This window comes from Stomoxys calcitrans, chromosome 4 (assembly GCF_963082655.1).
Source record: "Stomoxys calcitrans chromosome 4, idStoCalc2.1, whole genome shotgun sequence".
Lineage (NCBI taxonomy): Eukaryota > Metazoa > Arthropoda > Insecta > Diptera > Muscidae > Stomoxys > Stomoxys calcitrans.
The window spans coordinates 50990639-51005507 of record NC_081555.1 but is presented as its reverse complement, the minus strand read 5'-3'; the positions used below and the strand labels follow the sequence as shown (position 1 = coordinate 51005507).

At 40.4% G+C, this 14869-nt stretch overlaps 1 protein-coding gene across 1 annotated transcript in view; it reads right to left on the bottom strand.

Moving 5' to 3' along the window:
* Positions 1 to 14851, bottom strand: part of LOC106080858 (zinc finger protein hangover) — a 42162-nt gene extending 27311 nt beyond the window's left edge. Inside the window, exon 1 of the mRNA XM_013242457.2 lies at positions 14234 to 14851. Within this exon, the coding sequence (XP_013097911.2) occupies positions 14234 to 14395 (162 nt within the window). The 5' untranslated portion in view covers positions 14396 to 14851. The remainder of the gene's footprint in view (positions 1 to 14233) is intronic.
* Between the last annotated feature and the right edge of the window lie 18 nt (positions 14852 to 14869).

The following is a 14869-nucleotide window of genomic DNA, read 5'->3' as shown; positions in this document are numbered from 1 at the left end:
ACGAGCAACGCTTGCAAATCATTGAATTTTATTACCAAAATCAGTGTTCGGTTCGAAATGTGTTCATTCACCGTAACGTTGCGTCCAACAGCATCTTTGAAAAAATACGGTCCAATGATTCCACCAGCGTACAAACCACACCAAACAGTGCATTTTTCGGGATGCATGGGCAGTTCTTGAACGGCTTCTGGTTGCTCTTCACTCCAAATGCGGCAATTTTGCTTATTTACGTAGCCATTCAACCAGAAATGAGCCTCATCGCTGAACAAAATTTGTCAAAATTTGAACACATTTCGAACCGAACACTGATTTTGGTAATAAAATTCAATGATTTGCAAGCGTTGCTCGTTAGTAAGTCTATTCATGATGAAATGTCAAAGCATACTGAGCATCTTTCTCTTTGACACCATGTCTGAAATCCCACGTGATCTGTCAAATACTAATGCATGAAAATCCTAACCTCAAAAAAATCACCCTTTAGTATCACCCTAGGCATAGACAGTTCTGGAAAACTGAACAGGACTGACGTATTCCCCTTATTTGGGTTTTATTTATTTTTTATTTGCCTAATTTCGATATTTTAAGCCACACGGCCCAATAATAAAATTAAAATAGAACTACACGTTTATATTAGATTACTCTGTTAAAAATTGTAAGAGATATTTTATTGCTTCTATACCAAGATTTTCTGTATTAGTCTTCGCAGAACCAAAGTGTTTTATGTACGTCGTTGTCCAAAACACACCCAACTATATAATTTGTGGGTCAACTATATAATTAGCATAAACCGTATATATTTATCCCAAAATTTCATACTTGTAGCAAAAACAAATTTAGCCACTGAGTTTAAAAGGATTTTCGATTTGACAAAAATTCACTAATTTATTGATGTTTGAAAATGAAAGATCCCTCCCGAGTGGGTTTTGGACATGCAAAGGTTAAGAGTATTCTTAAGTCTCTTGTCTAGCTGGAAAATGAAACTGACTAGCTTTTAGTCTCCAGATAATGTAAGAATAAAATTCTGTAGGATTTTAACGTTATTTGTAAATTTTTACTATAGACGGGACTCACTCCATTGGAAAGAAACATTCCCGTAACTATGACATTTCCGCCGACATGTTTGGCGATTTATACGGTTTATTTAGGATCGCTGTGACTATAGGCGGTTTCATTACATTCTCTCATACCCTATTTCTCTCATTCCCTAAGTAAAAGCGTGCTAAGTTTGGCCGAGCCGAATTTTGGGAACCACCATGGATTCTGCTAAAAATTTATACAAAATAAATTAAGTTGTATGGCATAATTTTATTCTACATACTAAACTTCTGTCAAACCAGCAAAAATTAAAGCTTCTAGGAACCAAACAAGGATAATCGAGAGCCCAGTTTACATGGGAGCTACATCAGGTTATAGACTGATTTTGGCCGTAGTTGGCATAGTTGTTGGAAGTCGTAACAGAATAAAGCATGCAAAATTTCAGCATAATCGGACAAAAATTGCGGCTTGTAAGGACTTAAGATGTCAAATTAAAAGGTCGGTTTATATGGAGGCTATATCAGGTTACAGACTTATTCGGACCGTACTTGGCTCAGTTGTTGGAAGTCAGCCAAATCGGATGAAAATTGAGGCTTTCAGGGGCTCAAGAAGGCAAATCGGGAGATCGGTTTATATGGAAGGTATACCAGGTTATTGACCGATTCAAACCGTACTTGGCTCAGTTGTTGGAAGTCATAACAGAACACTATGTGCAAAATTTCAGTCTAATCGGATGAAAATTGGGGTTTCCAGGAGCACAAAAAGTCAAATCGGGAGATCGGTTTATATGGGAGCTATATCAGATTATAGACTGATTTGGAACATACTTACCAAATTTGTTGAAAGTCATAACAGAACACTATGTGCAAAATTTCAGCCAAATTGGACAAAATTGGGGCTAGCAGGTGCTGAAGAAGTCAAATCGGGAGATCGGTTTATATGGCCCATTTGCGACCAACGACCTACATCAATATTATGTATCTGTGCAAAATTTCAATCGGCTTGCTTTACGCGTTTGACCGCTATCGTGATTTCGACAGGCGGACGAAAGGACGGTCATGGCTAATTCGACTCAGAATGTCGAGACGATCAAGGGGAGACTTTATGGGGTCCTAGATTAATATTTCGAGGTGTTACAAACGAAATCCTATAATTGTGGGTTTTTTAAGTTTTCAGACCAAAGAATATTACACTATTTTTCTTTTAGCCAGATGAATATATCAAATTTGGCTTTATTGTTGAAAAATCCGTTTTGACAACATAGACATCGTTTTTATACATAACCTTTCAAGAATTAAAAGTTTTTCGAAGTATTGAAGTTACAACTTTAATATTTACCAAAATTTTTTCTTTTCACATCACAATTTTCGGTTTCTTGACAATGTTTTCTGGCTTGGGTATGCGTTTTACAGCATTTTTCATCAGAATATTTGAAACTGCAAGGAATTTAGCCACTTTCCGATAATAATATCCCATGTTTATTAGTTTTGCATATTGTTACAGTCACAGTCCCTCGATCTGTCTGGTAGGTTACAAGTACAATTAAAAATATATTTGACCTAAACTGTGGTTTTTACATTTCTACGAAGAAATAACGGTTTTTATTCACTTTGAGTAACAGATTTAAATTAATCTGCTGCTCTTTTTTATACGAATTGCCTTTAATATGGTCGATTTTAATCAATAGGACATAGAACAAGGAAAGCGCTATGGCTGCTACACACAATATAATTTTAACTGTATTTAGCATTGATCTTACAAAAATAGAAACGGAAGTCGAAAGTTTTTATACAAACCACTGTTAAAAAAATACGATTTTTATGTGATCAATATGTTGAGTCTGGAGTTCGGTCTATATTCATAAATATGGTTCAAACGTTTAGTAACTAAACTTTTCTGTTTTTGAGTTGCGATCATGCAAATCGATAACTTGACATACAAAAAACTAAATTCTATGGTTTTTGGAAGCTGTAAACTGATAGTGAGTGAATTTTATTCTTGGAGACATTAGCAGCCCATAGGGCGCCCCGGTAGCCGAGTTAATAGCGTGCTTGGATTACCAGGGCAGGGGTCGTGGGATCGATTCCCGCCAGAAGCCTTTGTCTGTCGCTACTGTGGTATCACAATGGACCTAAAATTGTCAGTGAGTCTGTAAAGGACTGCCACTCTTGCTTAAACCTAACGTAGCAGCCCATAGAATTTGAGAGAGTTAACCTACCTACCACAACACACAAGAATCCGTTGAGGCGTACCTACGTTCCGGCAAAATGCAACAGCCTCAATTCCTATTGTTCTGGGTGTGATATCGATTTGAAACCAAGAGTGTGGTACACACTTATCTCCTGCTTATCAAACCGGCCAATCCTGCTCAACTTACAACCAGATCAGATGGTAGATGCACTCCACCCAAGTTGAAGCATTGTACATATAACAGAATGTAGCTAAGGAATTGGATGAAGACACTTCACATTGTTACAAACAATAGTTACAAACAACTCTGTACAAATTTATAGAAATATATATTAATATTCTGATAAAATTAAAGTATTAATTTATGTAATTGTTCCCTTTCCAACATGGCTATCCTTAAAGGATTTAACATTCCAATTGTAGAGTAGATGATTATATGCTGGTTATATACATCAAACAAATATATGTACATAAAGAAAAGTATATGCTTGTGTGCCTTATGTACACAAACGTGTAAACACAAGGGCTTTGCTCGCCATATATGCGACATGTAAACATACCTACATAGAAACATATTTGCTTTTACTCTGATGACTGATACAACAATTCCAAAATAATCGTAAATATAGTACGACTGTCCACATAGCAGCCATTACCGTAAAGAGTGGTATGGAAGGAAATCTTGGTAACAAAAGTGCATAAAACGAAAATACATATCTCAACACGTTCCAGCTACAAGAAAATTTTCGTAGGTCAGGCAAGATTTTGGAGGCTGCAGGATAAGATCGATCATATAGGTCATGGTTGTCCCAAAAGCATTGAATTAGCTTGTCCACGACACACAAAATTAGCTGGAATAAACGCCTTTATTCCAATAAAAATAAACTTCTCCCCAATGACCGAGGCTAGAACCTTAAATTTCGGGGATCTTGAGCACTTTTCGTATTTTTAATTTTTTCAAAAATTAAATATCGCAGAGGTTAGCATGTCCGTCCAACCATCTGAAACAATTTTCAGCGGTGGTTCTCCCCTCCTTATGTTGGCAACATTTGTGAGGTACTATGCCATGTAAAACTTATCTTCAAAGAGGTGTCGCACTGCGATACGCCGTTTCGACTCGCCTATAAGAAGGAGGCCCCTTATCAATGAGCTTAAACTTGAATCTGACTGCACTCATTGATAAGTGAGAAGTTAGCCCCTGTTCCTCAGTGGAATGATCATGGGCAAAATTTGCAATTTTTGCTTCTTGAAAATTAGACCTAGTGGTGTATGGTTAACCCTTCACAAAAGGTACTAATTTTTCAGACTTCAGCTCTTAGCATTGATTGAAATTTGTTATGTTCAAACTGACTAAATCTAGGAGTGTTACCAAATCTAGAATGAAGGCAAACTTATCACATAACAATATGTGCTGTCTGATGCAAATTTTAGACTCCATTTTATAGCCGAGTTCAAACAGCGTGCCGCAGTGCGACACCTTTTCTGAGGAATATTTTGTATATGTAGTAATACCTCACATGTTCCTCCAGCATTAAGGAAGCTCTCACCGGGCTCGAAATCAAGCGTTGAGCTTAATCTAATCTCTAAGCCACGTTGGCCCTCACCCTCTACGCCTTAATCAAATTTTCGCATTTGTTTGCAATAGGTTTGGCAATTGCTATCAAACCTATTGCTTCGTTTTTTCTTAAAAACTTAAGCGATTGTTTACATATGGAAATGGAATAGCTGTGTGGCAGTATCAAGAACACTGAAAATATTTTTGTGATATTTTAATTGAAATTTTTTTGCATTAAAAATTCAACTCAAACTCTTAAGGTAATTTCCTTTGAACGCAAGAACAACAGGCACACACACACTCTCACAAGATTGCCGGGCAACATAATGGAAGTCTGTTGTTGGTGGTCATCATGTATTAAATGAGGCATCATTCAAACATACGCCTGAACACACAAAACACACTTACAGGATAAGACAGGATATGGACATATACATATATACATACATGACTATGTACGAATGCACTTTACTACAGCTACACAATCAAATATACATGCACATATATGTATGCGTAAATGTAGATGTCGATATGCAAGTGTGGTCTCAGATGCATGTAAATACATACATAATTATGTATTGTAGTGCCTGTGCATGTCTGTTTGTATGCCCCTTTGGTGTAGTGCAATTTTGGTGGTTACTAACAAACGGTTTATTCACCTTACCCAGACCCCACACATAAGGCAATAAAGAAGGGGAAAGAAATTGCATAAAGATTCCCTGTTGTCGAAGCCTTGCTACATCCTCAAGAAGCTTACCCAAGAAGCTGATGACAATGATGTTGTTCTTGTTGTGTTTGTTCCAAAACGAAGGTGTGAGACATTTTGTGAAAACTTTCAATTACTTTTCTATAAAGGCTGAAATTGTGTTGTTGCGTTTTGTTATGGCCTGTGTGATGTCAGGAAAAGCTCAGCTGAGAGCTATCGGGCTCGTCCACAGCTTATGGATAGTGGAATGTTCCTCAGATATACGGGGTAACTGCAATTGCAGTCGCGGACAATCAACGGTATCAAGTGGAAAGTCTCAGCGAGAAGCCGGGCAGCACCGGCACTTGATTAAATACTGAGTGCCTAAAATTCTCGATATGCCAAGGCGATTTAGTGGCGCCTTAAAATAACCAATGACCACAAAGTTCCCGCTGCAATTGGTTCTATAGACTGGAACGACCAATCTCACCTACAGGAACTGGACGGAGCGCGTTACACCAAAGCAATTCTGTGGCTACTACAACAACAGCGCGACAGAACATTAACCAGGAATGATTTAAAATAGAAGATGGCTTAAAAAAGTTTGGCATGCATAGTCTAATCGAAGTTGCTAAAATCTCGTCGTCAACATGCAAAATAAAAAAAAAAACTCAAAAGAATTCAAAATAATACAAATATGCCGAAAAAGATAGTAAGAAATAATATTTCTACACTTTATGTGAATTAAAAAGAAAATGGGACATGAAAGGAACAAGTATTTGTTTTTTTTTTTTAGCAGCAGATAAAGCTAATATGGAGTTTAAAAGAAACATCTGTCTTCATATACAATGTGTTTTTCTGAGTTCTAATTTTGTTGGTAACACCACACCAACACCAAGAAGCAGCAGAGTAAATCAGATTAGTATTTGCAACTGCTAGCTCTTTCAGGCAAAACTCCAGACTAAAATCACAACAATAAGGACAACTAACCGCAGGTAACAAAGAAAAAAGATGCAAGAACAAGGTTAGTTTCGAGTCATTGACGTTTAAGAAGAAAAGGGACAACAGCTGTAGAAATTTACTATACATTATCCCCGCCCGGGATAGCTGTGAGCACCACACAGGCTGGAACATTGAAATTTCAATCTGTGTGGTGATCATTGCGTCCAAAGGTTGCGGATAGTGGAATGCTCCATACGGACAATCAGCCTTATGGAGCGGAGAGTCTCAGCGAGAGGCCGGGTGGCATCGGCTTTTGCGCAAATACTTGCCTTGATGCTCGATATGACAAGGCAAGTTATTGGCGCCTTGTTCCCGTGGCGATCGGTCCTTTGGACCGGAACGACCTTGCTCACACATGAGCTTGACGAGGATCGCCACCTCCGCATGAATATTTGGCTACAACAACAACTATACATGAAGACAAAAAGCAACCATTGGCCAATACTTTGAGGATCTATATAAGCTACAATATGTCCAATCTCTGCAAAAAATGATTAACAACCGAACTGAGTGTTCTTCAATTTAGCACTATGATAAGGAGACTCCGAAAGGTTCAGAGTGGTAAAAAGGTTTACCATGATAAACCACAAAAATTTGACACGTTTATGAGGAAGAACCGTCGTTAAAAATTTGGACCCGCCACGGGATAACTGTGAGCGCCACACAGGTTGCAACATTAAGCTTCTATTTGTTTGGGCGCTTCCACAGGTTGCGTATAGTGGAATGCTCCATTCGGAGTAGGTGCAACTGCATTAGCTGAAAATCAGTGGTATCGAGTGGAGTCTCAGTGAGGGGCTGGGGGACACCGGCTCTTGCATAAATACTGAATAGCTGTGATACCAGAGCCGGTGAGATATATTCAGAGGTCAGAGAATGTATTAACAGAATAAAATTCACCTGCTCTGAGTGTCAGACCAAAGAGATATCCCAGGGAATTGTAGAGAAGACGAGCTTGCAAGTCTAGGAATTACCTTACACATTCTAGGGGAACTGGAATCTGTGTGTATGCCTCTAGCGACATGTAAGCTAGGTCTTCAGGATCAGCCCGAAGGGCAATAAATGCTAGATCGTAAAGTGGGGGTTGTGAGGACTCCAAAATTATAAAACCTAACCTAGATTAGAAGAGAACTAACGGTTTGGTGTCGGTGGCTAGAACCGACGTATCAGTCATTGCGTCTGTCATGAAATGTCACAGTCTAATCGGAAAACTGGAACTTTGAGCTCCCATCTGTATGGTGTATTTCGCTATCACTTAGCTGGGAGCTAACGGGCGCGTCAACAGGTTGCTGCTGTTGTTGTAGCAGTGTGTTATACACTGAGGCGGCAGCCCTTGCCAATGAAGAACTCCATCGGGTCAATCCGGTACGTACAACGGACTGCCATGGGATTGAAAAGGTTGCTGATAGCAGAATGCTCCATGCGGAGTAGCTGCAATTGCAGTCGAGTGTAGAATCTCAGTGAGAGGACCGGTGACACCGGCTCTTGCTTAAATACTGAGTGCCTATGATGCTCGATACAAGACGAGATGTTGACGCCTTTAAATAGCCAATGACCATCATGTTGCCGCGGCGATCGTACCTTTGGACAGGAACGAGCTTGCTCACACACAAGCGGTTGAGGAGCACCGCTACCTCCACATGCAAATGTGACTATAACAATTACAGCGCTTGAAGGACAACTGCTCCCGATCCCTGTAGGAGAATTTCCATTCGCCGGCCATCAGCATTGATTTCGAAGACTGCATAACACAACAACTGCTATACATGCCATCACCGCACACATTTGCCGTGGCTTCAATCAGCCCAGGCCATGTGATAAGACGATCCTCGTGGCATTGGACCTATCGAAGGCATTCGACACTGTCAGTTATGTCTTACTATTTTAAAACATCGCCAACACATCTCTCCAGCCAGGTCTGAAACTCTTGGTCGCGAATGCCCATTGATGACATCCGCGATAGGTTAAACGTCTACCTCAATGAACTTGCCTCTTATTTCGCTGCAAGATTTCTGAAGATATCTGACACCAAAACTTCAACTACATTGTTCACTATACACCTGCATGAGGTGCGTAGGGAGCTGAAAGTGATGGTCGATGGAGTGACAATTCCGAGCATCAAGTGTCCAAAAATACTTGGCGTCACATCTGACAACAACAGGCTTGAACATTGAGCACCACACAGGCTTGACCATTGAGGTCCGATTTGTGTGGTGTTCAATGCTGTCACGAGAAGCTTAGCTGCGAGCTACCGGGAGCGTTCGCAGGTTGCAGATAGTGGAATGCTCCATACGGAATAGCTGTAGCTGCAGCCGCTCACAATCAGCGGTATCGAACGGAGAGTCTCAATAAGAGGCCGGGCGGCACCGGCTCTTGCACAAATACTGAGTGCGATATGACAAGGCGGGTAATTGACACTTTTAAATAACCAGTGACTATCATGTTTTCGCGGTGATCGGTCCTTTGCACTGGAGCGAGCTTGCTCAGCTACAGGAGCTAACGAGGGTCGCCATCTCCACATGAAAATGTGGCTATAACAACAACAGAGGAATGAGTCATCTTCCCCCCGCACGGGATAGCTGTGAGCACCACAGTCTGGAACATTGAGGTCCACTGTGTGGGGCTCATTGCTGTCACGAGAAGCTTAGCTGCGAGCTACCCGCCGGGTGGCACCGGCTCTTACATAAATACTGAGTGCCTATGATGCTCGATATGACAAGGCGAGTTATTGGCCCCTTTAAATGCCCAATGACCATCATGTTTCCGCGGCGATCGGTCCATTGGACCAGAGCGAGCTTGCTCACCTATAAGAGCTAGACGAGGATCGCCACCTCCACATATAGACATGTGGCTACAACGACAACATTACTTTCCGCTGTTTTTCTTGGAGGCACTCTACATGAGCTTTAGCAAAGGTCAATCTTATACCTTTGTGTTTAGCGGAAAGAAGGGGAAACTTTCTTGGACTATATGAATTTAAATTGGTGCTTTGGAGTAAACGGCGTATTATTTCTACTATTTCTGATATATTAAGATATTTTCCTAGTTCCTCGGTAAGCATAATGATCCCTCTTTAGATTTTCGAACCAAAAGTTCCTTAACCAGGTCAAATTTGAGGTTTCATCCGTGAAGTGCTTACCTTGCCCCATTGCAATGTAAATGGTGAAAATTTTTGCAGGTAACCTTACTGGTGCTATTATTTTGACCGGCACTGTATGCTATGCTGAAGACAACGATATAATGGGTCGGTCACCGCAGGCAGCAATAGCAGCCTTTGAAAGTATCGAAAGAGAATCAGTGAAAGTGGGTATGGCAGTATATGGAGATAAAACAAAGCGGATGATAGCTCCCACAACGTCCTGTACACCCGAGCGGATAAAGAAAAGGGAGGGGTTGGAAAGAATCAACAAGTTAAAAAAAGTCAGCAACTTTATCCACTTCGGAACTGCCGTGAACGAAACATATGACACTAGTTTTGAAATAAAACGAACAATAATATTGGCCAACAGATGCTACTTGGGATTGAGCAATCAGTTCAGTAAGAAAACCACCACTCGACAGACGGCACGGGGCTAGAACTCTAAACTCCGATTTTTTTGGTGTTCACGGTTATCATGAGGTCAGCTAAGGTCTAAATGTCCACATGTTGAAGATAGTAGGATGCTACATACGGGGTAACTGCAACCTCTGTCGCGAGCAATCAGTGGTAACTTGGGTAGAGTCTCAGTGGGAGGCCGTAGGGCACCAGCTCTTGGTTAAATACTGAGTGCTTATTGACGCCTTTAAATAACCAATGATCCTGTAACGACAACGACGACACTATGCAAGACACTGATACTACCCGTGGTAGTACTTGAAGTGAAAGATCCTTCGTAAAATATATGGACCAGACTGCGTTGATGAAGAATATAGGCGTCGTACTTCTGCATAGTCTGTGGGAATGAGGAGAAGTTGGAGACGGTTGAGCATCTACTATGTCAGTGCCCCGCGATGACGTGGAGAAATCGAAGGATTATGAGTGAACACTTTTTCACTTCACTGAGCACTCTACAGTCTTCGACCTCCGAGTCATTCTGGAACTCTGCAAGGGGTTGGTACGGCTCTAGTCGTTGATACTACTTCGATCTCTATTCTATTCATATTTTTTGTGGAGGCCACCGTGCCCCAGAGGTTAGCATGTCCACTAATGACGCCGACCGCTTGGATTCAAATCCCTAGGGGAACATCAGAAAAATTTTCACTGGTGGTTATTCCCTTACTAATGCTGGCTACAATTTGTGAGGTATCCTGCCATGTTAAAACTTAGGCCTTATCATAAAGCTTAAACAATAATCGGACTGCACTCATTGATATGAGAGAAGTAATCATTCTTCCTAAATGGAATGTTCATGAGATATTTAGTAGAGAATTCATATTTTTTTGGCGGTTTTCGCGTCTTTCTTCTCTCCTATTACTTTTCTTTCCAGGACAAACACAATAGACCAGAGGTGTCCGAGTGAATCGGTTTGCAACTGTGATTGTCAGGCGTGTCCTTTGACCTAACCTAACGAGTATACCACGAGCTTTATTATCTGTATGATGACGATAGCATAGTTAATGCAACGTTTGCGTTGGCTAGGTCATGTTGTCAGAATGAATGAAGAAGCTCTAGCTTAGAAGTCTTTTGACAAAAGTGGAAGATTTAAACGTCAATGGAGAGACCAAGATCAGAAAGATATCTCGAAACTGAGCGTCAGAGATTGGGAAAGAAAAGCAGAAGGTTGAGACGCTTGGAACTCAGATCTACGTTCGGCGTTCTGTAATGGCCAACCAAAGTTAAGTAAAGACAACATTGGCTCAACCCTGCAGCCAGTGGCAACATGTTAAATTTTATTGGAAGAAAAAGAGCATAAAATGCAACTTCAGAACATGCTTTGGAGTACTGCAAATTTGCACATGAACATTTCATTGAGGATCAGGCGAAAACTTTCCTCATATCAATGAGTGATGTACAATTCAAGTTTAAGCTCAAAGAGAAGGAGTCTGTTTGTTTGTTTATGTTGTATGTGAAACTGAAGAAGTTTTTATATGACATAGTACCTCACAAATGCTGCCCGCACTAGAAGGGGATAACCACAGCAAAAATTTTTTCTGTTGTTCTTGTCATGACTTAAACCCAGGGGTTTATAAGCGGACATACTAAGCTCTGCGCTACTGTGGTGGTATTGGGGTATTGGTCAATTGAAAAACGACCCGCTTTTAATTTTCCATTAACACATATGACCAATGCAGTACATACATGGATAAGATTATATAGGTAGAAAAGCAATTCTAAACCCCTTTCTCTTGGAGTAATTACACAATGTTGAATTCTTTGGTGACGATGATAAATTTCATGGTATTATTATCGGTGATTCATTTGTTGCTGAGATTTTGTATACAAAGTGGATTACAAGGTATTGGTTCTGCATATGTGTAGTTATCTGTAGTCACAATCCACCACTCTGGACGCACCCCAAACTTGATTATAGATTTGGGTATTAAACAGTACCTTGAACAAATTAAGAATAAATAACATCATAAGACTATTTGTTATTGATCCCGATAGGAAGGCTTAAGACGACGACGACAGAATTCGTTTTCAATGCACGTTTGGTTTTTGTTCATGATATGTAAGAACAATACGAGTCAAGTGTAGAATTTCTCGTATGGAGTTTAAATGGAATGCAAAACGGTATCGAAAGCTCCCTAGCAATTAACATTAATTCTTGATTTGAGAGCATACAAAAATCGTTTAACCTTGAAAGTGTATAAGACAAATACAGCTTATTGCCCAAAACCATTGACAATAATTACAGGATTCCAATTGCAATATGTCGGTTTTTTAGATCTTGTAAAGTTTTACATGACTCGACCATAGCAAGGGTTAAATCCCATCTTGCATTAATTGTATTTGCCAATTGAAATACAACTTCATGGTGTCTGTTGAATGTATCGGTCACTCCTAGCAGATGGAATTATTCCGAAGGCAAAAGGTCTGTAAAAAAAAGATTATTCACCCATAAATATGATTTTTAAAATTTCCACATATACTTCACAAACATAGTATTTCTCACCACACGCACACACTTATAAGCTTGGTGCCAAACCACATTGAATATCGCCTCCAGTACATACTCCAATCTACACGTTGAGGTTAAATGGGCACATAACCTCAAATGAATGGCCAAACTTTGAAAAAGACAGTTTATTATAAACAGACAATAAAATGGGTATATAACAAATTGTATATAGCAAAGCTAGTGGCGTTGTTCCATAGAGCTGGAGGACGCGCATCCAAACACATTTACTCCAATGTGGAAGACAAGGCTACGTAAATGGTATACCACCACCATGTTGGTGGTTGTCATTAGCATCATTGGAAACAACGAAATTAATATCAAAACAAACGAAGCAATGACAAAAAGAAAAAAGAGGAAGAGCATTGGGAAGCTTTCAGAGCATTAGAGACTGGCAAATGTGAATGTGAAAAACCAGCCACGCCAAGAATAGTCATTGGGGTTCACCATGAGATAACATGGACGAACGACGGAATACAAACAGCCAACCAGCCAGCCGTTTACTAGAGGAGCAACAACAACATCACAAAAATATGACTCTTAACAAGACTACCGACTAAACGTGCTTAGGTAAGAAGCAGTTCGTCGATTGTTTCCGAGCTGTTTTACTTGTGTCACTACCACCACTACACCATCACTACTTCGCAGCTGAAGCTAACCACGATGTGCGTAGCAAATGTTCTCCTCTGCTCAGCTTGGTGTTGGCAATGAACAATGGTCACATCAAATGATCAGCTCCTCACTTTGTGGAAAGCATGGATTCCAATACCAGCTAATAATCAAATTTCGTAACAATATGGCTGTGTGTAAACACCACAGCAAAAAAACGATAATTCCCAAAAAGCCAAAACACACACCATCATACGCCACGGCCATGACGAAACGAAGTGGAATCGATTCTTTCCAAACAATAACAATCCAACACAGAGTTGAATTGTGGCTAACCTGACGGCCGTGTACTTTAACCCAAAAGTCCATTCTAAAAATGCACTTTCGCCGAGAAGCGAGAACAAAGAAAAGGCTAAAATAGGCACAGACTGATTCCAGTTTGATAGGTTCTTGTTTTGTCTTGGATAACATGTTTCCATCGATGGCGTGGTGACTTCTTATAAAAGAAAAAAAAAAATAAAAAAAAAAAAACTTCCACGATAACGCTATCGCCCTTAATGGCGACCAGACCACAATTCCCAACCGAAAAGTACAACAATAAAGAACACCATCAATTCTTGGGGCCCATAAACCAAGACGAAGTCATCGTCGGATACACCTCGTGTGCCTGCCTATGTCAGCCAACCAGCCAGCCAGCCATCAACTGACGGGTTGGTGACTGATTACCACTACATCGCCATAATCGATGGCAGTGAGGCAATTGTGGCGAGAATGATGCACACGTCAAACGAGGGCAAAATAATGTGGGTCTGGCAATTATATGCCAACGGCGACGACGGTGATGATGACTACATGCAAAATCCAACCTAACCTCACATTGTACGCCATCATCACCTCATCATGGAATAATTTTCATGAGCGTTGGTTAACCAGTCATTCGGCATGCTCCTCGGGTCTCGTTTCTCGGTTGTCACTACCCAGTCCACGCGTTTTATGGACGGGTGTGGCTGCACAGCAACATTTCCACTCTCCCAGAATAGACATCTATTCCACAACACTTACCTTGATGGATACACAACTGTGTATTTTACTAGCCAAAGGTTCCTTGTCGGCCGCATAGCTGTTCAAAATGGATATACATTCGTTGTCTGGAGCTAAACACAGTCGACAGCAATTGTGTCTCCTTTGCATCTGTTGCGACGGCTGACGTTGGTCATCCGACATTTTGAATTTGTCCTATGGCGTTCCACTTCCACACACACAGGCACACACGAGGAAAGTTTAAAAGCCAGGCAAAATTGGATAGCTACTCTTTCTACACTGAAGACCAATTTTTTTCCTTTTCCAACTATTATGTATTCGTTAGTCCGTTTGCTGTTTGATAATTTTTTTATTTTGTTTTCACTTTCTCTTTCAATAATATTTGCAAGTTGTTTTTATATTTTTTTCCGTTTATCTTCGCACATTTATTTTTCATTCTTTTTTTCACTAATTTTGAGTTTGCAATGCAATATTCTTTTTTTTACTGCGGATACTGTGATATGTGGATACTTCTCCCATTCGTCCTCGATGGATACCGAGGAGCCAATCCACAACTGCTCACAACGGGAATTCAAGAAACTGTGCGGACGGCTTTGCCGGGATTGGATTGTGCATTTCCTCGAATCCCACTCTCTTTCGCGAATATGCCGTTTATGG